Source organism: Callorhinus ursinus, unplaced genomic scaffold, assembly GCF_003265705.2.
Source record: "Callorhinus ursinus isolate GAN/ISIS: 27379988/994484 unplaced genomic scaffold, GSC_fseal_2.0 scaffold4, whole genome shotgun sequence".
NCBI lineage: Eukaryota > Metazoa > Chordata > Mammalia > Carnivora > Otariidae > Callorhinus > Callorhinus ursinus.
Genome location: NW_027397066.1, coordinates 93,214,973 through 93,242,667, shown reverse-complemented (window position 1 = coordinate 93,242,667; position 27,695 = coordinate 93,214,973). Strand labels below are relative to the sequence as shown.

The 27,695-nt window shown below is 36.0% G+C and overlaps 1 protein-coding gene across 43 annotated transcripts in view; it reads right to left on the bottom strand.

Annotated features, from left to right (window-relative positions):
* Positions 1-27,695, bottom strand: part of ANK2 (ankyrin 2) — a 318,537-nt gene that overhangs the window by 146,223 nt on the left and 144,619 nt on the right. For all 43 annotated transcript variants that reach the window (XM_073892120.1, XM_073892130.1, XM_025874074.2 and 40 more), the window contains exons 3-4: positions 22,204-22,302; positions 20,789-20,887 (exon numbers count right to left, since the gene is read on the bottom strand). In XM_073892120.1, coding sequence (XP_073748221.1) covers positions 20,789-20,887; positions 22,204-22,302 — 198 coding nt within the window. The remainder of the gene's footprint in view (positions 1-20,788; positions 20,888-22,203; positions 22,303-27,695) is intronic.

Sequence of the window (27,695 nt, the reverse complement as noted above, 5' to 3'; positions counted from 1 at the left end):
CAAATGTGGATTTATTGAAGCTTTTCAGAACATTTTAAAATCAACTAGACCTATTGATATTTGTATGTCATTTCAAAGAAATTATACAGAGACAACGTCAGTATGCAAAGTAATGAATGGTTTAGAATCAATGTTTTGAACAAGGACCAAAATTCTAAGAACTATCATCATTACCAATTTTTAATATTGACTTTTCAGACTTAATTTTGTCAGCACATATAACCTTATTCTTCCCTTACACAAATAAAGATTCATTAATTGGATGACTTGAAATGATTGATCATATAAAATTAATCTTAACTGGAGTCAATGTTACCGTTCAATTCAAGGGGTCCTTTTCCACAGTGCCAAGTTTATTTTACAGTTTTTCACTTGCGCAATGGATGAGGTGTCTTAAGAGTAACAAATATGAATATACTATTGTTTCTGTCCTCATGAGCACAAAATATTAGAGTTCACAGAATATATGTATACAGAATCATCTATAGCTCCATACATACTTATATATTACATATATATGTAAAGTATATGTACATATATGTAAAAAGTATATATGTAAAGTATATATTACATATATATAAAGTACCTTTTTAAATAGTATTAATTGCTCACTCTTTAGTGCTCTGATAGCATTTTCTTTGTGCTTCTTTTGGCAATTAGTATGCATTGAGCCAATTTTACATATATACAATTTTATATATATACTAAAGAGTGAACAATTAATACTATGAAGAAAGGTACTTTTGGCCCAAGCACACAGAGCTAAGAGGAAATTAGGAGGCCTTAATAAAACCAAGATAGTAGATCTACAGAAAATAAAATGTTATTTGCTGTTCTTTTCTGGCTTCATGTTCCCCATCTCTCGAGAAATGTAGTGTTTGTATGAGAATTCTCAGTGTATTTGCTGCCGGCACATATTTCACCTAGGGAATTCTGTTCTTGAAGCCTAATAATGAATCTCATGAATAGTAAAAAACAGTAAGCAAAATTACCAAGCCTGAGTAAAAGCCAATGCAGGAATGCATCTTGATGAGAATTTTTACAGGTCTCAAAATTATTTAAAAAAAAAATTCAAAGATCTCTTACCCAGACAATAACATAGAAAACTGCAATTCACATTACTACCTAGCTAAAGGTATACCTTAGGTAATTTCATGGATCAGTCATAAGCTAAAAGAGCAGAATGTGATTATGGAAGTTTCAAATGGCATATCTCTGTACACTACTCAGTTATTTTATTTGTTCTTGCTTTTGGTTTTATGCGGCCAAAGTTATTAAATAGATTTTAATGATTAAAAGAAACTGCCCTATTTTCCTAGATGAAAATACTATAGCTGAAAGGGAACTCATCATTTTACAGTTGAGGAAATTTTAACCCAGAGACTGAGCAGACCACCAAGTGGACTGGCCAGTTTCATAGCTTAAGGAGACAATAGGAGGTAAATGGACACAGCTGATGCAGGCATGCTTGGAAACTCTTATCTTTTCCTTCTAATTTCTCAGGCCTTGATATAAGAATCACCCTCTCGAAGAGGCCTGATTCAGTGCCATAACAACACTCAGCACATAGTAGATGTTTAATAAATCTTTGTTAAATGGGCAAGTGGATAAAGTAGAATAAAAACCAAGTTCCTTTTTATGCCTGTGGTGGTTTTAAAGCATGTCTTCAAATTCTTTGACATGCCTCCCTTCAAAAAAGGTAAAGCCTAAGTAAGTCCCCTTCCTTTGAATGTGGGCCAACTCGGTAATTCACTTTCAATACATTGATTATGGTGGAAATGAATGTGTATGACTTTTCGGCTAGGGTTTAAAAGTCATTGCTTTATTGCCTTGCCCTCTTTTGGATCACCTGCTCTGGAGGTAATGAGCTGCCAAATCATGATGACATGCAAGCAGTCTATGGAGAGACTCAAGTGAGAAGGAATTGCGACCTCCCACCAACAACTAGCCCAAGGGGAAAAAACACCCTGGTAGTGAATCCTCCAGCCCTAGGAAAGCCTTCAGGTGCTCAGCATTTTCATCCCAACCTCATAAGTGACTCTGAGCCATAATTGCACAGCCAAACCACTACTAAATTCCTGATCCACAGAAACTGTTAATGATAATAATGTTTATTGCTATTTTAAGCCACTAATTTTGGAGATAATTTGTTATGCAGCAATTGCTAGCTAACACAATGTCCAACAAGGTCATACATGATCTGACCATGGCCTGCCTACCTTGCCAATCATACTTCTTACCACTCATACTTTACACTGCTTCCTTTCTCTTTAGGAAAGGAATTCATATCCTAGACAGTTATTTTCAAGTAACTCTGTGAAAACACAAGGCAATGGTAGTCATATGTCACTACTTTATAGTATTTTGCAATCGGATAAGATTAAGACTTTGCATTTTTAGAAGGAATGAGTGTGGGATGCCTGGCTGGCTCTGTTGGTTAAGCATCTACCTTCAGCTCAGGTTATGATCCCAGGGTCCTGGGATCAAGTGCCACACTGGGCTCCTTGCTCAGCTGGGAGCCTGCTTCTCCCTCTGCCTGCTCTGTCTCTCTCTCTCTCTCTCTCTCTCTCTCTCTTTCTCTCTTTTTGACAAATAAATAAAATCTTTAAAAAGAGAGAGAGAGATGAGTGAATCAGGTCACTTGTATATATTTGCTTTGACGGAACAATCTATAGTCTGAGAGTCTGAAAATTATAGCTTTAAATCTTTATAATATCCTGAATCCCATGTGCTGTTTGCCAGTTTTCTAAGAGTATTACATATACCCCTCATATCTACTAGAAAACTAATCAACAAATTACATACCCAATTCCAAAAGTAGAAAATGGAAATGGTTACAGATAGCTCTGGGTTTGAGCTAGCAAAACTAGAATTCCCCTTTTGATGAAGTCTTATTGTCTTTTTGCAGGAAGGTCAGTGTCAAGATTTAGGTTTTTTCACAGAGTAGAATTCTTCAGCAGCCTTAGCCATGACACCCTAGGAAACTCTTCATCACATGATGGTAATTACTCCTCTAGTTACCATCCCAGACACTATGTATCATCTTCTTCCTTTGAACTAGCATTATGAGAGATAAGGTTGGGAAGCATCCCCAATTATCACCCAGCTTTAAGGTCAGGATGATTCAAATTATTTCCCTAAATATATCGTAAATGCACAGCTGCAAAGGATTTAAAAAAACCAATGGGTATTAATTGTAGTCACAAAAATAAAGACTATTTTGTGTACTCTGGGGATATGCTTAGGGCAAAAGAACAAAAGATATGATTATACATTTGCTTGGCAGTGAAGAAGGCATTTTATTAATTAAAATATCATACAAATTTTCTCAGGTGATTTGAACTTGACAGTTCCTTACCAGGGTTAAGATATTACAGGTTATTTTAACCACTTTCTTCTCTCCAAAAGTCCTCTTTAATGGATTATAGCTAAACTATTAAATGACATTAAAATGACTAATGTTCTAAATCTTTCGAAAGAGGTTCAACTTTATGGAGTGTCTATCATCTCATCTTGTTTCATCCCCACAACTACGCTCTTAGGCCATTTAACAGAGGAGGCTACCGACGGCAGTCATTTACCCAAGGACATCCTCACAAACGGTGCAATTAGGGTCTGAACTCTGGAGGACTCCAAACCCAGTGCTCCTTCCACTCCCCTCAGCTCTTCCCTTCAACTGACATCAAATTGTCACAGAGATCACCCACGCTTTTATCTAGTGATTGGAGAATTAGTCTTCTTCCATTTTCTCCTAAGCCATTCACTAGAGATAAGCAGGGAAGCTCTGCCTAATGACAGTATTAGAATTATCATGAACTGCTTAATGAAGAATGTCCAAGTGTTCTCTTAGGTGTAAGAATTTTTCCGGTGACATAAGTAATATATCTCTGTACAACTCAAGGAAATGAACATTCATAGGTATTAAGAAGCATGCCTAAAGTTTCATACTACTCAAAATGTGGAGCTGGGATTTGAACCCACATATAACTAATTCTAAAGCTCATGCTCTTTTTACTACCCTATCCTGCTATGTGCCTTAGTAATAATATATTTGACAGACACTATTTTATCATATCTGGGCATTGTTAGCAATCAGAAACACCACTGAAAATAGTGCATTCACACTAGGCTTACCATAATCCCTACTCTCAGTTTCTCATGGATAAATAACCAAGAAAACATGTGAACTATTTTACCGAACATGATTTAAGATCAGTTTTCACAGACCACAGCTGAAGATCAAGACTTTTTGAACTATTGCCCTATAATCATATTAAGAGCAAACCTTTAATATATATTCTGACATTTTTGCAGATGAGCTTGTCTCACCAATATTTCTACACTCACCAAGTTCAATTGTACCCCTTAACAATGTTATTACTAATCTTTCCATGTGGAAAGTCTTCCATTTCAATTTCTCCTCTGCAGTGGAGAATTTCCCTTTATCTCCTTTTTAATGCCTGGCTTAAGTCCTCTGTAAGTTTTTCCTTAACAGAGTTTAGCCAATTTCCAGTTTTCCCTCTGGGATATAGTTGTTTCCATACAATTTAGTACCAAATCATATACCATCTTCTCGTTTGCCTCTGTTTCTTATGTGTTTGTCTTAACTTTGTATTTAGTCTATATACTTTTTAAAAGCAGCTTCCTGTCTGACAACTATTTAGAATCCTCCACAGAAATGAGTACTCTCCTGAGTATACAATAAACACCAATAAACAGCTGCTGACTAACAGTTTACTCTTACCTTTATTTTACTCAGTTCCTGACAATTATAGATAACTTAGATTTGTACATTTCTCCTTTATTCAAGTTTAAAATTTAGATGTACCAGGTGACTCAACCACTATTCCATTCTACAAAGGAGCTGAGGTGGCTGATAATAATTTTAATTTACTCTTATATAATTCCAAAATACTGAAAATCTTTATCTCATGTTTCACTTTGCAAAAATGAATAGATAACCTCATTAAACTGTTAAGCTATAACTGAATCATTATATTGTTTATGTCTTTGGATTTGTAAACCAAAAAACAAGAAGTCAAATGAACTTTTAAGTAGTCATGGAAAAAGCAAATAAAATTTTAGAGTAAAGAAAATATTAAAAATGAAGAAAGCAAGTGAATTTTTTAAATGGAATACCCAAAATACAATAGTGGGCATCTACCCACTACCATGCCTACCCAATATCCTTTCTCTTTTTTTTATAGCATCCTGGTTTTTCCTTAAAGTATCTGTTTCCCTCCATAGTTCATATAATTCCAATAGAGCTGAACTTTTCTTTTCATCTACTAGCTCCAGGCAGAGTATCAGATGACTTAAGCCAATAAACACATTCAATTCTGTTGGATACAATGACTGGTTCAAGTTTGGGCAAAAGAAGTAAAATGGTCCAATCAATCAAATTCAGGATCCTCTTTTGGAAAGCTGGGACAAGGCTCCCTTATTTTGACTCTGAACAAGAAAAAGTATGGCTCCAATCTTGGGTCCACAAAGGAGACCAGCCTAGAATAAAGCTTGCATTGCAGAAATCATAGCAAAGAGAAAAAGAGAACCTGAGCCCTTAGTTATGAATAAACCAGTGGGAGGGGAAAAAAAACAAAACAAAACTGAAACAAACCAATATACTACTGGAGTTTACCTTACCTATTTGAACTTTGTATTCATGAAAGCCAAGAAAGTTCCTTTTTTAATTACCCGAGTACAAAGTAAGTTTTTTCTTGCTTGCAATTGAAGACATTCTAGTTGATACAGGCATCTATACTAAAATATAGCTTATTCTACTGTCATTTGTTTAAAATGAAGCATTTTCCTGGTAATCTGGAATATCAAAAAGTATTTCACAGAAATGAAAGTATTAAAAGCAGAATTTACTATTACGTTAAAAATATGTTTTTCAGTAACCCTGATATACATCTGCAGAAAAAGTATAAAATCAATTTTTAAGAATAAGGTTAAACTACAAAATAACAGGTGGGTTATTTTCAGTAAGGAAATAGATTTTCTCTTCCAAGAGAAGAGATTTTAAAATATTTTTTTTCTGTGTGAGCGGCAAACAAAATAAGGTATTCAGTGGTAGGTTTTCTTCCATTGTTATTTCTGCATATATAATGCTGACTTTCACTTAAGTCGTTGACAGAAATGGCAAGTTTATCTATCACTGGATTAAATGCTTTCTTACTATATCATAAAATTTTACAATAATCCATAAGACTGCTGCTATGTTGTACATGTAATAATTTTAATGATAAGAGCTAAAATTAAATTTGCAGATGTTGTGCCCTGACTAATCTCTACAGAAGCAATGAAAATGTCTCAATATGAGAGATGAAACTTTAACATAAAGTTAATATTTGAATATTGAAATTGGGTAGAATTTAATTTCCTGATATATTTTAATTAAGTTTTTCCAAACTTTCAAATTACTGAACAACATAGACTACTAGGTTCATGTCTTTATATATATTTTTATAAATCTCTAATGCCATTTGCTTGGCTTTTTAGCAGTTGTTTTAAAAATGTGTATTTTTGAGCAAATTCATAAATGACCCAGTAGCTTAGAAGCAAAAGGAAATGTGTCATCTCCTAAAGAAAAAATACTGACTGCTGTGTATAGGCCCATGATATTAAGAAAATTAAGTCAATAACAATCACTGTAGGGTGTTTTTATTTCCCCCTAACAGAGTAAGATCCATAAACCTGAAATAATTATTTTTAATTAAGCCATCGTACTAATTTGATTCATTATTGTTTTATCGTTTTGAAGTTGATTAGCATAATCAGGGTCAAAGAGTTTTGACTTTCCATAATAAAATACTCAAAATAAGCTATAACTCTTTTACTTCTCTCATTATTAAAAAAAATTTTTAAGTTAATGATTACCAAAAAGGTTTCTTATTTCTAACCAACTGTCTTTGAGAAAATAAAGTGCTGCTCCAAGTCTTTAAAAGCACATGTAATATCAAAACACTAAATGGTTCATTAGGACCGACTTATGTAAAGCCACATTTATAATGCTGTCAACAGGTGCAACTAGTCAGCTTAGCTTTGTTAATAAATATCAAAGGTAATCATACATTTTTTTATTGCCTAGTAACATGCATCTAGAAATTCTCAATAGTTAATGAAATTAAGTTATTGCTTCTTTTAACAATGTCAGTCCTTTCTACCATTTAATGATTGGAGTACTTGGTATTCCAATTTAAAAATTAAAACATAGTTGAGAGCGTGTGGACACACAAACCCATGGACACACTCCATTAGGATTCAAGCATTGTTTTTTAATTTCTCAAAGTAAAAGTTCCCTTTTCTCTGCAAAATATTTGCTGTAAGTTTTTTCAGTCACTCAAAAGTGGTCAGAATTATAATGCTATTCTTGCCTCTTTTCTAATATTAACAGGGATAACCAAAGTTTCATTCATATTATACTATACATATTATACCAATAGAAATTAAAACAAGGTTTTAGGGATATATACAGGTTCAGTAACATTTGAGAAACAGAGTAGTTTAAGGGCAACAAAAGCCTTAGTATAGAACTTTTCCTTTTCTAAGTGTGGGTTTTGGTGTGTGCTGATTTGCCCTTTTCTGAGCTCTTTTGAAAGTTGCTAGGGAGTTAGAATAGTGTTGAGACCATGACCACAAAAGGAAATAGATCCATTAAAATAACCAGTCCCAAGTGATATACTCAACATTTAACAGCTGCTTAACACAAGTTCTAGTTCACAACTTGCCAAAGATATAACCTCAAAGAATGAATATTGTCAATGTAATGATCCAAAAATTCACACAGAGAGCACATGAACCACTCGGTCACATGCCCAGGTTTAGTGTCCTTTGTAGCACTTTTTAAATAATTTATACCTTGAAATAAAATCATATCTAATCCTATTCACAAAGGATTTAAAGTTACTTAAAACACTTTGTATAGAAGGGTGTCTGGGTGGCTCAGTCAGTTAAGCGTCTGCCTTTGGCTCAGGTCCTGATCTCAGGGTCCTGGGATTGAGCCCAGAGTCAGGCTCCCTGCTGAGCAGGAAGCCTGCTTCTTCCTCTCCCCTGCCCCCGTTCATGCTCTCCTTGCTCCCACGCTCTCTCTCTCTCTCTCTCTCAATAAATAAATAAAATCTTTAAAAAAAAAACACTTTGTCTATATGTATAGTTAGCATATATATCCATAGTGAAGATAAGGCTATAAAAGCAGACATAAACAAACTGGCTGCAGAGGTCTAGTGGAGATGAGCAAAACCCAGAATGAGCTAGGTGCAATAATTAAACTTTTGGATTTTGGCAGCCATGGAAATAAGGAAAATGTAATAGATGATGGGAACTGTCATATTTTTGAAAAACAGAAACTTGCTGATTGCCATCTAGAATCTTGATTTCATACAAGGGACAGAGAACACACAGAAGTTGGTTGTCTAAATGTGCCTGAAGTTTTTCCTTGGAAGAGTTCTCTTAGGTACTTACATGTCATGGAAAGAATCGTCATGGAAAGGAGAGAGAGTTCTTATCCAGGAAAATAAACTCTAATTAGAATATAAGGTGGCCAGGTTGATTCACGCTGCTCCTGAAAACTGTGTGACATATCCTTACGGAGACAGAGGCTAACTCCAACCTACAGGTACCTATAGCAACATTTTCCTTCAAAATGTTTGATCTGCTTTAAAAGCTGGGTGCAGAGCTCTTGATCTCAAAATAGAGAAACTACAATTTGTACCCAAATAATTCTGAGGGAAGACGTTACCCCTCAAAGCTCACCCATAAAAATACATAAGTATGCCGTATATACTCTTTATCCTCCCATTAAAAATTCTGGACAAAAATATTTTTTGATAGTTCTGCCTGGATAAATTGTCTCCAAAATGTACCCAAACACAACCAACGAGGTTGATCTGTCAGATGTGTTTTCTGGAGCATGCATGCCCACAATTGTCATGCCCGCTGAGATAGCAATTACTATTATGCATTCAAATGATGATATTTTAATAGCTCTGACTGCAAAAAGGAATAGTTCCTCGTTTGCATTCTTAAGGTATCGTCATTGCCGTGGAACAGAATTCTTATCCTTTCTTGGTAGCAAGTGAGTATTTACTAAATCGTGTAAGTACAGCATCAGGTGGTTTAGATAGAAGCACCTTTAAAGGTCTAAAATTAGAATTTAATCCATCAGTAGATAGTTCTTCCCTTTTCTGATGGTAAAAACTGTACTATTTGAGAAAGCTCATCTTGTCTGAGATTGCTGATGGTATCTGATAGCTTGGCCTCAGTTTCTAACTATAAAATCAGGAAGTGACAAAAAATTGGTAAACAGTTTATGAAAATTTACATTGTTTTAACAATTTTCTCCATACATTGAAAGATTATGACAAATATTAGTAATGAGATAGTTTGGCCAAAAATTCCCTGCTTCTCATGTAACGCAATACAGTAAGAGGCTGGGACTTGAAATATACTAAGAAAACATAGGGAGAGTAGCCTGGTTTAATAGTTGAAATAGAAAAAATAAGGATTTTTCTAGGTAAAGCAATCCTTTATCTTCAGCCTTCAAAATGTGTTTTTCATGTGTAAGACATGAAGAACAGCTTATTCCTTTATTAAACCATATTTAAGTAAATTTGTTAAATAAATACTGGGATTAAAAATGGAAGTTATGTTAAAATAACAGAAAATAAAAAGATTATTAGAAGAGAAAACACAAAACACACAAGAAAAGTGATGCTTTTAAATTTGGATGTTTTAGCGACCAAAAGTTAATAAAGCAGAGACTGTTCCGTTACATCCCCAGTGGGTAGAACAACAGTGCCTGGCATATGGTATGTGTTCAATGAATATAGTCATTTTTCTTTCTTGCTCTTTGTAGCAAGTGCTTTTTCTAATCATTCAGCTGCATGTCCTTTGTTCCAAATCTATGTTATATCAAGGACAAGTTACATATTTCTATCACTAAAGATAGAAATCTGTATAATCTTTTCTCTACCACCACCTCCGGAACATAATGATTTCTCACCTCCAATGGACAATCAGCCAAAATAACAGATTAACTAATTAAAATTTAACCTGATTTAACTTATGGTCTAAACCATGTATTACTTATTCAATAATTTAAGTAGCTAAACCATTATATCTAATAATTAAGATAATAGCTAACATTTGTATTACATTTATTATAGACCAGGCACTGTTCTAGCGCTCATATGTATTAACCCATTTAATCTTCATATTTACCCTGTGGAGTAAATACTAGTATCTCTATTTTACTGATGGGGAAATGGAGTCATTGAGAGGTTAAGTGAAAAGCCCAAGGTAACACAAATACTAGGTGATAGGGTAGGGCTCCTAACCGCTATAGAATCTCTCATGAAGTCTGTATCTCTGTGTGTAGTGGGTTACGTAAACATGTTTTATTGCCTTTCTTTTCTTATTCCAGAGTGGAATTTGCCCTGCTTCCATGTTTGTCCCCACTTAGTGATGTCTTTATCTTGCTCTCCTGAAAAGATGTGCCTTTGTTGATTTGCATTTAATGTCAAGGTGTTATTCTGCTGCTTATATTTACTGTTATTCATATCTTCAAGTCAATTTACGTTATTCAAACTTAAAAAATTAAAGGGTTACAATATAAAATACTGGACCAGGTTATGTTCAGACAGATAGTTAATAAACATCTTTTGATGACATTTGGTTCACATGTGTTTCAATTCCTAAAAATCCAAAATTTTAAAGGGCTACTATTTGCAAACCAAACATACATACTTTCGGTATGATTTTGTGACCTTTTAAAATCATTAAATAAAAAGTATTTCCCAATGATTTGAAAAGAGCAGAAAATACAGTTGAAGTCGGTCATGCAAGCACACTCTAATAAAGTTTTAACCTGTGCCTCAAAAATCCAATTTTATATAGAATATTGAATGTGCTGATCTACCATTTTTAGATGTGGAACTTACTACTTTGTCTTTGTATTACCTTTTTAAAAGAATAATTCATTTCAACTTTTAGGCTGAAGAAAATCTTAGCCAAAGACCATGAAAGTGCAAGTCTGTGATGTGCATAGGATAGAATTACGCAGGCAGTAGGCCTTTAATAAATTAGTTATGTAAAAATAGCTGATTGGCAGATTCTTTTGGGTTAATAATCACATATTCTATATAAAACAACATTTTTGTCTTTTCCTTTTCCATTCATATTCTTATCTTATTAAATTGGCTAGGGCTTGAACATGATGTTGATAGTATCACTAACAAGAATCCTTTTCTTGTTCCTGGCTTTAATGAGAATACTTCTAATATCTTATCAGTCTAAGTATTTTTGCAATGCTTTTTGTATATTTCCTCGGGAAGTAGCCTGATATTCCTGATATTTAAGTTATTAAAAATAAATTTTAATCTATTAATTTGAATACATATTAAATACATCATTTAAAATAATATTAAAATATTGGGCATAAAAATGTCTGTAATAGAGAACTAAAATGACCCATAAAGTTACTACCATTAGTCCTGAAAAGTAATTGCCCAAATAAAAAATGTAGAATGGTACTTCATATTTAAAGAAAACCAGCCCAGATCTATCAAGATCATCAGATGTTTTTTTAACAGCAATTTAAAGTTGTTTTTCCACAACTTTAACTTGTACACTAGCTTCATTGATATTTTGTTCTAAGGTATGCTAATACTATATTTTAGACACTTCAAAAATCTTTTTACTGTTTTACCCTAAGTAAATATAAACAATACTTTCTTGGTTTATGATATTCTATGTAGAATTTCCCACATTTCGGATTACTCTCTGAAAGTGATTTTCAAAAATAATACTTGGTTAAAACCATATTTTGTTAGTTGTACTTCAATTTTTGCCACCCAGCATAGATATCTGAGATGAGAAGTCTCCTATTTTATCCATTAATCTGAAGCTGCATATGTTTCTAGGTGATCAATGTCTATGTTCTAAATGTCCTCACTGCTGAATTACTTAAACTATTAAGTTACTATTGCATCTGTGTTTAGGATAATGCAATTTCATGCACCCAAACTGGCACTGTTCCAAAAAGCATGTGAAAAAACCCAGTCATAGGAGCTCTAGATTTCATTTGTGGTAGCAACCTCTTAACCTATATCAAGGAGCTGACTTGGTTGCTATTTCCTCTGTGCTACAGGGAGTAGTGGACATGCAGAGTTGTGCTCTTGCACAAATGAGCTATCACTGGATCTATTAACAATGACATTCATTGAGCTCTTATGCCAGGCATTGTTCGAAGTGCTCTACATGGATTAACTAATTCAATTCTCATAACCTCTAGGAGGGAGGTTCTATTGTGGTGATGCCCCTTTTATAGTTCTCCAGACTGCACCAGGGGGATCTTTTCAAAATCCCCATCTCATCTTTTTCTACCTCCCACCTCTACCTCCTTACTGGGCTTAGGATAAACATCTTAAAACAAAATCCTTAATATGGCTCACAGAGTCCTGCAGGATCTGATTCTGTCTCTCAGTCTCCGCTATACCTCATTTCCCTTTCATGTTTCAGCTTCCAGATTTCTTTTAGGCTCCTGCCTGTACTATTTCATTCTCCCATAGCACACTGCATCTCTGCTTCCCCTGATTTTTATGTTAATTCCTTTTTGTAAGAAAACAGTTCCTGGAGGGCATTATGCTAAGTGAAATAAACCAGACAGAGAAAGATAAATACTGCATGGTATCACTTATATGTGGAATCTATTTTTTTAAGAATTGAACTCACAGGAACAGAAAGTACAAAAATGGTTCTCAGGGGCTGGGGACATGGGGTGAGGGAAATAGGGGGAGGCTGGTAAAAGTATACAAACTTTCAGTTATAGGATGAATAACTTCTGAGAATCTAATGTATAACATGATGATTGTACAGTTGACAACACTGTACTGTACAAGTGAAATTTGCTACAAGAGAACTTAAATGTTCTCATGGGAGAGAGAGAGAGGGAAAGCGAAATAAAGATACATGTGAGGCCATGAACATGTTAATTAACCTGGCTTCCTTTTACAATGCATACATATATCAACTTACCACACTGTACACTTCAAATGCCCTACAATTTTGTCAGTTATACTTCACTGAAGCGGGAAAAAATAGATCTAAAAAATAATATTGTCTATGAGTTAAAAAAAAAACAACAGAAAGCAATCCAACCATCACTCCCTCAGGTCTCCCCCACTCCCAACCCCATCTTTGTATTCTCTAGCCAATATTAGTGAGCACACATTGAATACACAAATACCTGCTGAGTGAGGAAGGGGGCAGGGGAGGGAGTGAATGATTACTCCCAATACTTTTCTATTGGCAAGTTTTATTTAGTTTATTTAGTGTCATGTTTTCACATTTTTGTTTTGTTTTGTGATCTTTGCCTGGAAGGATCATTGCTTTGAGGTCTTCCTAGCATCTTAGCTGCTGTGGTCCATATACACTGTGCTCTAAGAGCTGAGGTAAGAAGTGCTACGATACTATTTTAACTATTTGCTGCCAAAGTCGCCTATCCTCCACTTTAACTCTGAGGGATAGAAAAAGAAGGGTCTTCTGTATGAAATTTGAACTCGATTTCTATTAAGAGAAATGTAGAGCCATCTTAGCCATTTTATTCTTGTCCCTACAAGCCTTACCTTTCTACAAATGTAGTTCCTTTAAAATACAATAATAGTGGATATGGAAAGGCTTCTGAAGTGATAAATAAATTGGACATCTACCATAGATTTAGATTCAATGATGTTTATGTCTTACTTCATTCAAATTTCAGGACAGACTGATAATGAGCATTCAACCTTTCACACCACCTGTCCCCAGATAAACGAACTTATAAAGGCAAAATACGCATGTATTAATTTTCTTTCAAAACTGGAAAATTGCTTTATTTTATTGCAAATGAAAATATTATCATGTCGTTTCAGATGTGTGTATGTGTGTCTGTGAACAGACTAGTACTTTTAATGTTGAAATTCTACTAGAATGTGAGATAATAATTCCATTTTATGCAAAATTTTAAAGACGTCAATTCTCATCATTTCTCTAAACATATCAGAGAATGGGGAATTGGAGAAAGCATACTTCCTTTGTTTAACTTGGAATGCTGAGGAACAACAGATGCACTCGCAAATGTGTAATCACCCAGTAAACTGATTTTCAGAGTCAAAAAGGCTCTGTAACACAAACATGATTAGACTTTATTTTATTAGCTTTTAGTGTCCTAAGATCTTTCTTATCCCTGGTCAAATGCAAGTACATGCTTTCACCTTAACTTCAGAGATTTTACGTTACAATAATTTTCTTAATTAAAATAACCAAGATCCTTATTAAAAAAGAACCACATGTATATATTTGGAGAAAAAAAATGCTAAAAACAAAACAATTTTTTTTTTACTCTGTGATCCTGGATCCCATTTTATGCAGTGTGTGTGTGTGTGTGTGTGTGTTTGTGTGTGACTGAACGTAATGTTCCATTATGGGTTTTTGTTTTGAGAGCCAGGGATGGCTCCATGGCCATATGGAAGCAATTCAGTGTAATGGGTATGCTGGCCAACTGTGTAGGTTTTCTTCCTCTTCACAGCCCAATTCAAATTACTTGTGACAATGGGTGAGGGCCAATGAAGAAAAAACTATTGGAAGCTACACCTGCACAAGATAGTTATCATTGCATATAGTGGGCATATGTGCCCCTTAAATTCTGGGGGTATAATTAATGGTCATGTAATCCTGCAGCTGGCATTAATGGTCATGGTCTAAAAACTAAAAGCTAAATAAGTCTAATCATGTAGTGTTACAAATAGGAAAGTCTTCTTTTTGGAATGAAATTTCCAGGATTGAAAGAACAAAGAGTAGTGAACATAAATAAGCAAAAGGATTCAAGAAAAATACAAGTAAATTTACAGTAAAATATGGTATGAAGAATACCAAATCAGAATATGTTATTTGGACTCACTCACCAATAAAATAAGATGAAAAGAAAAAAAACTGTTTCTAGAATCCTCATGATATTGAAACACAGGAAAGTTAAAAAAAAAAAGCAGAACAATGCAAACATTGATAAGAAAAATATATTAAAAAGACAACACAAACTAAACTTCAGAAAGTATATTTAAGTCTTCCATTGTGTTAAGAATTATGTTTGGTAAAAGAACACTCTAAGAGAATGGATGACTGAGTGAAAAAGTCCCAACTGTGGATAGGTGTCCCAGTGTACATGAATCCCTTTTACCTGCCAATGCCCACCTTTTGTGGAATGCTTTCAGCTATTCCCAGCATCTGAGCAATTAGACCCGGAAAGAATGGGTTGCATCTAAGGCAGGGACCTGACTCTTGTGGGAGCTAAGTACTGCCGTGAACCTCCCCCAGAAGAGGTAGAAATTGTAGAGAAAGCTTAAAAGGAACCAGTGAACTATGTAGATTATTGGAAGGAAGGTGTCTATTCCAAATGGCCCTGGGTTTGTGACTCCATCACTAAGGTGGTACGAGACCTTAGATTTCCTGCTTGTGCCTCAATTTTCCTTATATCCAAATGAGAGCAATTGTTGCTAATTCACATCATTGTAAAGATAAAATGAGATCAAATAACACATAAAAATACACTTTAAAATTAAGAGGCTGAGCATAAGGTATTACTATGGGGTTGTAATTTGGTGGCATCTGGAATCTATTCCAACCCACACTTAGCTCCCTGGACACATACTTCCACAAACTTCCTAAAGAGTCTTCTGGGAATTTTTGGTCCTTTCTTCTAATGAAATCACATTTTCCTTTCTCTCTATAACTATCATGGAACTCAAACATACCAGGCCCCATTTTATAAGGTAAAAGATAGTCAGAAAGCTATGGTTGACAAGTTTTACTGTACCCATGTTCTATGATTTCAATTAGTTTCTGCTGTATGGAGATATTACATATTCTAGAATCCAGTGCGCTTTTTTTTTATTATTGTAGTCAAATCATAAACCAGTTTGCCAAGTAAGAACAACAACAAAAAAAAACCAAATAGATATTTTTAAAATAACTTTTATTACAAGGGACATTCTGATTTTAATGATTTTACTTTAGAAACTATAATAAAAATCTAAAGGAAAAATAGTCTTGTGTGAGAAACAAAAAGTCACTTTTTATTGTAGAGAAAATTAAACAGGGGAAATTTCTTGGGCCAGATTTCCTTGGCAGCAACAACAAAATCTCTTCATGTTTTGAACATTTTTGCAGACCTATAGCATTTATAGTTCACAAAAAACACTAAGGGGAAAACTTTCGCCTTAAACCTTCCTCATGGATGCTACTTCAGGAAAACCTGCTTACTTGGAACTTAATAGGGTTTGGGCCAGAAGAAAAAAGAATTATAAAAACTGTTCTATGGTGTCTATAGTGAACGTACAACTGTTATAGGAGCTATGAAAAGCAGCTTTGTCCAGGGATGAAGATTGTGAGCAAGTATTGAATTATCTTTGTCTCAGGCTGTCATTGATAATGACAGAGTAAATGAAGATCAAGGTAATGTACACAAGGCATTGGAGATAGTGCCTGGCAGTCAATGTTATTTATTGTACTATTATTAATATCTACTGTTAAGAATGATTGGAATACACAATGAAGCTTATTTTTACACAGGAAGAATATACATGCATATATTTAGCCTCCAATCCATATATGTGCAAGGAATTACGTCAAATCCTAAAAATATAAAGCAATGTGAGAAAAATTATCTGCTCCCCAGAAATGTACCACCTTGAAGAAACTGTAGATATACATTACAAAAAATAAACCTGAGGTAGGCAAATATCATCAGGCAAAAAGTGCTACAAAAATTTAAAGGAACTCATTACTCTGACAGTCTTTTCAAAATTTTTTTTCAAAGTTTCTTTTATAATATATAATTTGAACAATGCTTTTAAAAGTCGTATCTCTGGAACATCTGGGTGGCTCAGTTGGTTAAACGTCCAACTCTTGGTTTCGGCTCAGGTCATGATCTCAGGGTCGTGAGATCCAGCCCCACACTGGGCTCCACACTCAGTGCAGAGCCTGCTTGAGGTTCTCTCCCTCTCCCTCTGCCCCTCCCCTCTACCCCGGCTTGCACGCTCGCACTCTCTCTCTCCCTAAAATAAATAAGTAAAATCTTAAATAAATTAATTAATTAAAAGTTGTATCTCCGAGTCTAATAAGTTTATGGAGTATAAAAGTGACAAATAAATGCCAGTACAAATATCTAGGAAGCACCCCAGCATTACTTATGTAGGACGGTTTAGAAGATGTTAATATGCCTAGTAAAGATGATTTAAGAGTAGAGATTGTCAGAAAGCAAGCAACCATCCTCAATGCAAATAGCATTCCTGCAATCATTCTAATTTGACTTCCAGCCCCATTATTCCACCAAAACAGCTTTCATGGAGGTCTTAATGAGATCTCCATGCCACCAAATCCAGGAGAGCAAAGAACCAAGCCAGAGAGCTACATGGTCTGAGCAATATTTAAAATCATACTGAGAATTGACTCAGTTGAGACCATACTGCCACCACTGCTGAGCACAGAAACTTAAACATTGGTTGATGGTTATTTTACTGATCACATAATTCTACTTAAAATGCTTAAATTGCTTCTGCTGGTATTCTGGAATTCTTCATGAGTTAAGAACTGTGCCTACCAAAATTGGCACTGTGTTATGTGAAGGTAAGCCTCCCATGGATTTTACAGTTTAGGTAGAGAATGCAGAAAAATCCACAGATGTATACCTCTCCGTAACCTGTGAGACCTGTAAATGTTTACTGAGCACTTATTCCTTTGAGCTTCCCAGAAAACTTTCTACCTTCTTAATTCAATAATCTTAATGGCCCATTTCCAAATAACTCAGAAGTTTGTCAAAGGCAAAATACTATGCAGCTATCAACGTTCCTATAATAACAGACTATCCTGCATTTGCCTTGCATTATGTTCTTGGAAAGATATAGAAGGTATAATTTGAGTATAAAATTCAGAATTGATCTTGAGCATTTGGTATTCCTATGACCTTTTCTGATTCTACCATGAGCATGGTCCTACCCATCCACCTGAGGTCCACTGTCACCCTGTAAGAAATCTGTATCTTAAACAAGACAGGACTAATGAGAATCAGGCATGAAGCACTCATATCCTCTCTCAATGGTCCTTGAAACTGTGCCTTTGAGACTTGTTCACACATAGGAACAAAATAATCAACCTGTTTTATATAAATTCCTGTATCTTAATTTCAATCCTTAAATTATATTTTAAGCAATATTTTTTGTTAATTGGTAGTGAGGGCCACCTAAATTCAATATAGTAAATAATGTCATAGGGCTTATCAAATCACTTAGTCATTTAGAAAAACACCCTAAATTTTAATTATTAATTTTTTTTCCATCTAAAACTTTCTCACAAAATAAAAATCAGTTTGAAGCTATTTGTCAGGATTCCCTACAATATATGAATCTTAAACTGAGCTAATTAAATACAATACAAATAAGGATTACTTTAATCTCTTAATGACAATATAAATCTTCCTGTAGGATCTGTTATAAACTGGCATGATTATGACTATACAGAATGAGCTCGACTCTTGAAAGCAAATTACCAATTAAATGGTTTTAGCTAGTTCTCCTTGAAAAATCTCCAAAGCATATAAATTTCCAATAATCACAGTATAATAACTGATAGAAATTTTAACAAGCATTTTTCTTGCCAAATTTGCTACCTGTCAACTTTTACAAAATCACAGTGTTCAACTAGTCATTTTGAGAAAAGTAACTAAACCCTTTTTATAGATACTAACAGCACTAACAGTTAGCGGTTGAACTTTCCATTAAAAGAAACCTCCTATGGGCAATTGAACTTGACCAGGCTTTCGTTTCCATGCTTCTTAAGTACACACTTTTTTTTTAAGGTTCTATTTATTTATTTGACAGAGAGAGAGAGATAGCGAGAGAGGGAACACAAGCAAGGGGGAGTGGGAGAGGGAGAAACAGGCTGCCTGCAGAGCAGGGAGCCCGATGCGGGGCTCGATCCCAGAACCCTGGGACCATGACCTGAGCTGAAGGCAGATGCTTAACGACTGAGCCACTGAGGCGCCCCCGTACACAAACTCTTGATTTACGCAGGTGGTTAGGTCTATAGTTAGTGACTCTTACTGCAACGTCCTTATGCCCAGTTTTCTCTTACACTCGCTAAAGCAGGGGTTCTCAAAGTGTTCCTGAACCAGCAGTGTCAGCATTATGTGAGCACTTGTGAGAAATGAAAATTCTCAGGTCCCATGCCAGAACAGAATCAGAAACTCTGAGGTTGGGCCTGTAATCATGGGTTTCAACAAGCCCTGCAGGTGGTTATGAGGCCACCAAAATTTGAGAACCTTTGCTCTAGAGCAAAAAGATGTTCTCTTGCTATTCTAAAGAAAAGGTTTTAATCCCTTTAGAACAGTAAAATCCTTTGCAAGACCTCTGTCTCTAAGCCCAAGATGCCATTATACTTTATAGAATATATGGGAATTCTTTACAGATGGTACCAATTTTACAAATTTTTTTCATTTGGGGCGCCTTCGTGGCTCAGTCAGTTAAGTATCTACCTTCAGCTCAGGTCATGATCCTGAGTTAGGCTCGCTGCTCAGTGGGGAGTCTGCTTCTCCCTCTGCCTCTGCCCCTCCCCTCTCTCGTGCACCCTCTCTCTCTCTCTCACTCTCTCTCTCTCAAATAAATAAATAAAATCTTTAAAAAAAATTGTTCATTTAGTGAAGTTTTTAGGATATGGCATATTTTTAACAAATGTTAAAGTAGAGATGTAATTTGGGTTTTAAAAGAAAAATGTGGTTATTTAAATAGTATGCTATTACAGAAATAAAAATAAATAATGTCCTGTCTGTCATAATTTCAACTGGTTCTTCCCTATAATCAAAGTCAAAGAAAATAGGGCTGATTCTAACTTTTGCCCTGTAGTATTTTATGAGTCCAGAACTTATGCCATTTATACCTCCAGAGCCATGTCTACATGATCAATGAATGAACTAAATAGGTAGAGACATTCCTACACAAAGGCCTTCAAAAGCAAGCTGGTGAGATTATCCCAAAGAATAGACAGAGAGGAACTGGTTTATTTTGCCAATAGCCCCTATAGCATGGCCTGTGATCTCAGAAAGGCTAAAAACTTTAAAAATGAGAAAGAAGAAATGAATTTATAAAGATATACACCTCAGTGTCTACATAGATACATAATAGATACCAAGAGTAAGGCTTTGGGCAAAGCAATATTTTTTCATTTCCGGAAATAGGGATCCAGTTTATTGTTATTACATGCATCATAAGGCTGTGGGTCACAAATTTTCCTGTTTCCTTCAGGAGTTTTTTAAAGTCCATATTTGGGGTGTGAGGTAATTAGTGTAATTCCCACTTCATAGCAGATTTCCTACTGGAATGCTAATCTTCTGAGAATGTTTAAAATTTAAGGAGAGAAAATACTTTGATAGTGCAACATAGAACTTGCATGAATAATTCATATTTCACAGATGTCACTGTCATTGTGGAAAACAACCATGTTATATTCTTTTTTAATGCACTTAGAGCAAATGAGAGACCACAGTTGTCAAATTTTCAGTTATATTTAGAGGGAGATCATGATACATCAAAGAAGTAAGAAATATCGTTGCATGAGTTAATAAAATAATTGGCTGAAATAAATAACAGCAGTATTTATAGTAAATCTATCTACCCAACAGCTGGCTCAACCCATTAAATCAGTTTCACAAAGCTGTTCTAATTTGAATTCATTTACACAAGAGAAAATCTGAATGTAATACCTGAGACTGGGCATTAATATTGGCTCCTTCCTTAACAAGAACTTTGACAACTTCTGCTTGTCCTGCCAAAGATGCAATGTGAAGAGCAGTGTTTCCCTTCTGTTTTGGAGAAACAGAATAGAAAATGTTAGAGGTTTCCAAATTTTGTAGAAATCAAATGTACAGTCACTTTCAATTTTGCTGATTACTTCAAGTGGTTAAAGTCTGTCATTCTATCAAGATAGTAGCCCACCTTGGGAAGGGATAATTGTCCGCCATCAAAACACCGAGCCTCCCATAACAGTGTTTTCCTTTTCTAGCCTTCACAATTATGGTGAGGTGTTTAAAAAGAAAGACTCAGTTCTTATTGAATCAAATTTGGGATTTGTGTGCATGTGCGTGTGTGTGACAATTTATTGCCTATGGTAAACTTGTATTTTAACATTTCTTTGGAATTGCCAGAGAGCTTTTGTTTTTGTTTTTAAATTTCCACTAGAATTGCTGTCTATTGTGAGCAGGGCCAGTCTACATTTTGGCAACTATGCCTGCATGAGGTGTTAGAAATCCAGGTTAACTGGCCATATTCCTCATTTATTCACTCTTTTTGTCTATCCTTGATCAGAATAATGCCCCAGATGGAGGCTTGAGGGCCTGCAGCATCTCTGCATCTCTCACAACCATATTGTCACACTCCAGCCCTGGTCAGCAGGCTTGATTCTGACTGGCTACTGTTTTGCTCCAAATTGAAATTTTACCTTCTAAGGACAAAGATTTGTCACCACTGATGATATTTTAAAAAAATATCTTTTGTTTCTGAAATGATTCCCCAAAGACAAGGTTCAAATATATTTTAGTAAAATGAATATCAACCAAAAAACACCAGCTTGTAGTATATCAAACATCTTGGACAGTTCCTTAAAAATGAGTCCAATTTCTCTACATACACACATTATAATGACAAAATCTAATTTTCCCAATAATTCAATCCATGATCCAAAATCTCTTTTCCGTTACAGTATAAAAGATTCTGTATATTCTCTTACCAAGTTAAATGAATATACTAAAAGATATAACAACTTAATTAAAGCATGAAAATTACTTGTCCATTTCCACTGAGAAGTTTACTACATCAATTTACTTTTTTTAATTGAATTAACCTTAGGAAAATAGGTGCTATGTCTACAGAGGATTATATCAAGCTACTCTCTCTGGGAACCAAAGAAAAAAGAAAAAATATTGGAAATCAGGTGCATAGAATTCTTTAGTCTCATGTTTGATAAATCCCTAAATGAACCAATTCCAACTCTCTGCAAAGTTCAGTAATAAGAGTTTCAATTTCAGTTCTGCATTGTGAAGAATCTTGGTGTCCCAGCAAATCTCTGCAACTTTAAATCATTTCCTCTGTTCCAAATAAATTCTCCCAGTATGAATATTACCTTAGTGGCAGAATCCACAGAGGACCCTCTTCCCAGCAGCTCCTGAACCAGGCCCACATGGCCCTCCTTGGCAGCCAGGTGGAGAGCATTGAGTCCATTCTGAAAGGAAAAGCAAACAAGACTTCAGAAGTAGAATAATGGCTGTGGACAGGAGCTGATTTTTAAGCATGGATCTAACCCAGTGACTAGACAGACTCTAGTCTCTTGGTTGTACTTTTTCCTTTTGCATTAGCTTTAAGCTATTAAGTTCAGAGAGACAAATTTCCAGTATTTTTGCTTCAGAGAGGCAAAGAGGTAAATTTCATTAGAAATGTGGATTTGGCAAATTTATCCCAACAAAGTTGGGATTTTTTTTTTAAGTAAGAAATATCTAAATACTTTTCTAATGAGAAAAAAAACAAAACAAAACAAAAACGAGCAACTCTGTATCATGAGTTGCACCAGCCAGAAATAAAATTCTTTCCAGTTTCTAGAACACTGAGTTTAAATAAATCTTACTTTTTATTTTTTTTTTAAAGATTTTATTTATTTATTTGAGAGAGAGAGGATGAGAGATAGAGAGCACAAGTGGGAAGAGGGTCAGAGGGAGAAGCAGACTCCCCGCCGAGCAGGGAGCCCGATGTGGGACTCGATCCCGGGACTCCAGGATCATGACCTGAGCCGAAGGCAGTCGCTTAACCAACTGAGCCACCCAGGCGCCCCAAATCTTACTTTTTAACGAAGGAGAAGGAAATGTCTTTCTCATATAAAAAGTGATTAAAAAGCCATAGGACAATTCTAAGGTAAAACAACTTTGCGATAACAACATTGTACTTAAAAGACATTTAGCACCATATCACTAATTTGCCTTTAGGTTTTTTTCCCCAAATTTTAAAATTTATCTGATAATCAGTACTGTAATATCTGATTCACATCTATCTAAATTCCTGAAAAACTATTCACCATAGCACTGAAAAAAACTCATTGACAATTTTACTAAATATGGTATCTATATACATTACATTGATCTCCCCCAGAAATGACTTACCCAGTCAGTCAGGAATTCTTTGATTAGTACCAATGAGGTAATCTGTCACATGGGCCTTCTCCATTCCCCAAAGGAAGATGAGGTAATCTGAATGATTAGACCCCTTGCTTTTTCCCTAAGGGAAAGTGACCTTGCCTGGAACACTTCTTTTCTTTTGCTAAGAATTTTCTTGCCCCACCTTCCTTCCTATAAAAACCTTCCATTTAGTACCACTCCTTAGAGCTCCCCTCTACTTGCTAGATGGGATATTGCCCCGTTCATTAATTGCTTAATAACCCCATCATTTCCCTAAGACTCCACCCACCCCATGTCTGACACATAGTATCTACTCCATAAATACTGCTGGATGAATGAATGAACCTAAAGAGAGCATAGAGGTAATATTTTGGTAAAGATTACATTTGAAAATAATCAAAACTATTTTTTTTAAGATTTGTGTTTATTTGAGAGAAAGAGAAAAAGAACAAGCAGGGGTGGGAGGGGCAGAGGGAGAGGGAGAAGCAGACTCCCCACTGAGCAGGGAGCCCCATGTGTGGCTTGATCCCAGGACCCTGCGATCATGACCTGAGCTGAAGCAGATGCTTAACGGACTGAGCCAGCCCGGCGCCCCAACAAATAGTCAAAACTATTTAATATATTTGAAAGGAAAAGCCTGAGTAGTCCCTAGAATTTATAAGCCTCCTATAGATCAGGATTTTTGTCCAAATGGGACTAGAGATGATTGGTTTGGGGATATTTTTTTCCAGGTGCTTGAGTCCTACCCATAGAACACCTGGACTTATTCTGCCCTGGAATTGTCATTGTCACCAGCTAGACCTCAGGTGGGACCTTTATTGCCCACCTGCCTGTACCTACCAACCTTTGTCCCACATTTTTCTTTAAGCTCTTTTTTTTGTTGTTAAGATTTTATTTATTTATTTGACAGAGAGAGACATGAGAGAGGGAACACAGGCAGGGGGAGTGGGAGAGGGAGAAGGGGACTTCCCACCCAGCAGGGAGCTTGATGAGGGGCTGGATCCCAGGATCCCCGGGATCATGACCCGAGCCGAAGGCAGACGCCCAACGACTGAGCCACCCAAGAGCCCCTCTTTAAGCTCTTCTTTCCAGCTTATCTCTTAACTCAGGCAACTGGAAACTGAAACCACCTCTCCAGCCATGGGACCACCCTGACAAGACCTCCAGCTGGCCCAGATCACCCAGACCAGTTTGAACTTAACCCCTGACTCACGCCTGCACAGGTGGACCATGGAGTGACCTCTAGAATGACTGGCAACTACCTTTACCTCATTATAATACTAACATCTCCACCCAAGGAGGAACATAGGCCTCATTTACATAACATACAATGTGTATACAGGCATGTTTCCTTAAGGTTCATACATGGTCTTATGCCTGTCTCTACATACAACGACAGGGCTTCCCCAGCTAAATATTCATCCTAACCCTAAGTAAAAGGAATCCATTCACCCTGGCTCGGGGAGTCACAACTTTGGAAGTTATTCCCCATGATCTCCTTATTTGCTGCAAATAAAGTTTACTTCGTGCGACAACTCCAGCTGGTGTTATCTGTGACTCACTAAGGAGAGAAAGCACGTTGGTTCAGTTACACTTTCCAAAATCTGATGCCATATTATTCAGTAAATTCTTTCTTGAGGGGCAAATGGTTGGCTTGTTCAAATAATAAAAGCTCTCCATATATGATTTTCTGTATTGATCCATTCTTTCTTCCTTTATGTTTTTTTTTAATAATCTCTACACCCAACGTGGGGCTCAAACTCATAATCCTGAGATTAAGAGTTGCATGCTCTATTGACTGAGCCAGCCAGCCAGCTGCCCCCCGTGTTGACCCATTCTGTAGGAAGTTCCTCTTCAAGACTGGAAGAATGGGGAAGCATTTTATTTGTTCTTCTGAAATTCTCTTTCAGTTTTTGAAAAAAATTATTTTTGTTAAATTTATACCCCATTAGAATTTTCTCATTGGATCACTTTTACTTTTTGTAATTATTTTATCTGATGTCAATGTTTATTTAACTTAAAAGTTTAACCTGTTAGTTGAAATTCCCAGTTGGCGGAACATGAGGAAGTTCCACCTTACGTTCTTCAGAGTCCTTTAACCACCCCAAATAGATCAAATTGAAAGAGGACTTGAACTACCTCCATTTTGACCTCCGTCTATACTTTCTAACTCATTAAGTTCTTTCTAGCTTATCTTTTAACTCAGGCAAAAGACTTGGTGGGCAAAGCATCCCGTGATGGGAACTGAAACTACCCCTCAAGCAATTTAACTGCCCTGATCTGACGCCAGTGATAACCCCACATAATTGACCCCTCAACAGTGATGGACCTGACCTTTACTGCCCATCTACATGCACCCACCGACTTCTGTCCCACACTTTTTTTATATAAACCTCGAAGTATTTTCAGCACTTTAAAAGAGTCTTTGGGACATTGGTCTGCTGTCTTCCTGGTGCTGGCCTCTACTGAAATAAATCCCTTTCTTGTTTCACCCCCACTCATCTCTCTGCCTTTGGATTTTGTCAGGGACAAGTGGCAAAACCTGGTGTATTTAGGATACCCAGAGCCAGGTGTTCTTATACCCTTGTACCCTAGTAACAAGAATTTCCCAGACTAAGCCCATGGCTTCTGAGCTGTAATCAGTTGAAAAAGGAGGAGAGAAGGAAGAGAAGAATAAAGCATCTCTTCAATATTTTCGATATTTGCCAGTGATTTCTTTTAGTTCCTCAATTCAGTATTTCTCAGTATCATGTCTTCCTCTCCTGTCACGGAAATGTTTTACTATGCGATTCAACAAATAATACGTATCAGGGCTCCCCTTCCTCCCACCCCTGAGAGCCAGTTAGACATTTACCAGCAATATCACTGTTTGCATGTCAAAGTTTCAGGTTTGACAGCAGTTTTATCTTTAAAAAATGTGAACTGGATCAGGGCGCCTGGGTGGCTCAGTCGTTAAGCGTCTGCCTTCGGCTCAGGTCATGATCCCAGGGTCCTGGGATCGAGCCCCACATCGGGCTCCCTGCTCCGTGGGAAGCCTGCTCCTCCCTCTCCTGCTACCCCTGCTTGTGTTTCCTCTATGGCTGTGTCTCTCTGTCAAATAAAAAAATAAAATCTTAAATAAATAATAAATAAATAAATAATGTGAACTGGAAAAATGACTCCCCAATGGTCAATTTCTCTAAGGTTACAATGGCCTGAATCTGATCTTCATTTAGGTCTAAAGTACTACAATATGGGCAACATGTGGGATCAGTCTACAAATCAGGTAATCTTGTTTATAAATTTTATAGAGTCAAGCATTAACTACTCATCAATCCTTAATTGCCTAAAATGGGTGCCTAAACTTGTTTGAAAATGATCTCAACAGTGGCATTCTGAATATAACTTTCTATTAATTTAAAATAGAAAAGTTTGAGAATTAAGATGTTAAAAAGGCATAAAATTGGGGCTCCTGGGAGTACTGGCTCATCAGTTGAGCATCTGACTCTTGGTTTTGGCTCAGGTCATGATCTCTTAGGGTTGTGAGATCAAGCCCCACATTGCGCTCTGCACTCATCCCAGAGTCTGTTTGAGATTCTCTCTCCCTCTGCCCCTCCCCCACTCACATGCTTGTGCACGTGCTCTCTCTTTCTCTCGCTCTTTCTAAAATAAGTAAATTGGGGTGCCTGGGTGGCTCAGTCAGTTAAGTATCTGCCTTCGGCTCAGGTCCCGATCCCAGGGTCCTGGGATCAAGCCCCACATCGGGCTCCCCGCTCCGCGGGAAGCCTGCTTCTCCCTCTGCCACTCCCCCTGCTTGTGATCTCTCTCTCTCTGTCAAATAAGTAAATGAAATCTTTAAAAATAAATAAAAATAAAATAAGTAAACAAAATAAAATCTTTTAAAAATAAAAAAAATAAAAGGTGTAAAATTTTCTTCAACTCCATGAGTGGCCAACTCTGATGGTTAGAGGATTTACAATACTCTTCTCAATTTCCTTTCTGGGGGATCTTCCTCCTTTCACTCTGTAGCATCCACTCAGCTGAAAGCTTTAACTTGCTTTAACTTTCTCAATAATTGGCTAGCTTTCTTCTCAATTAATTACAAAGCTGATGCTGTAAGTTAAAAGAATTTTCCAATGAAAAAGTATCCTTTTTGGAGACACAAAGATCCTACTACAAATTACTGAAATATAGTTGTATTTTATTAAAAACATCATCCAAGAATATGATTAAAATTTTCCATATGAGGAATTAGTTCAGAAACCAAACTGTATATAATATATAAACTGAATTCAGGATATACACGTGTCTTTAAGATTTCTGTAATACTAATACTACTGAAACTAGAGTAGTTATAAAGACACAGATGATGCGTGACATTCTAGTTATAAATGCTATAAATTTTTAATCTGTCTTCTTTTAAAATGCAACCAAATTGGGACTAACATATTATTGCTATCATATTATTGAA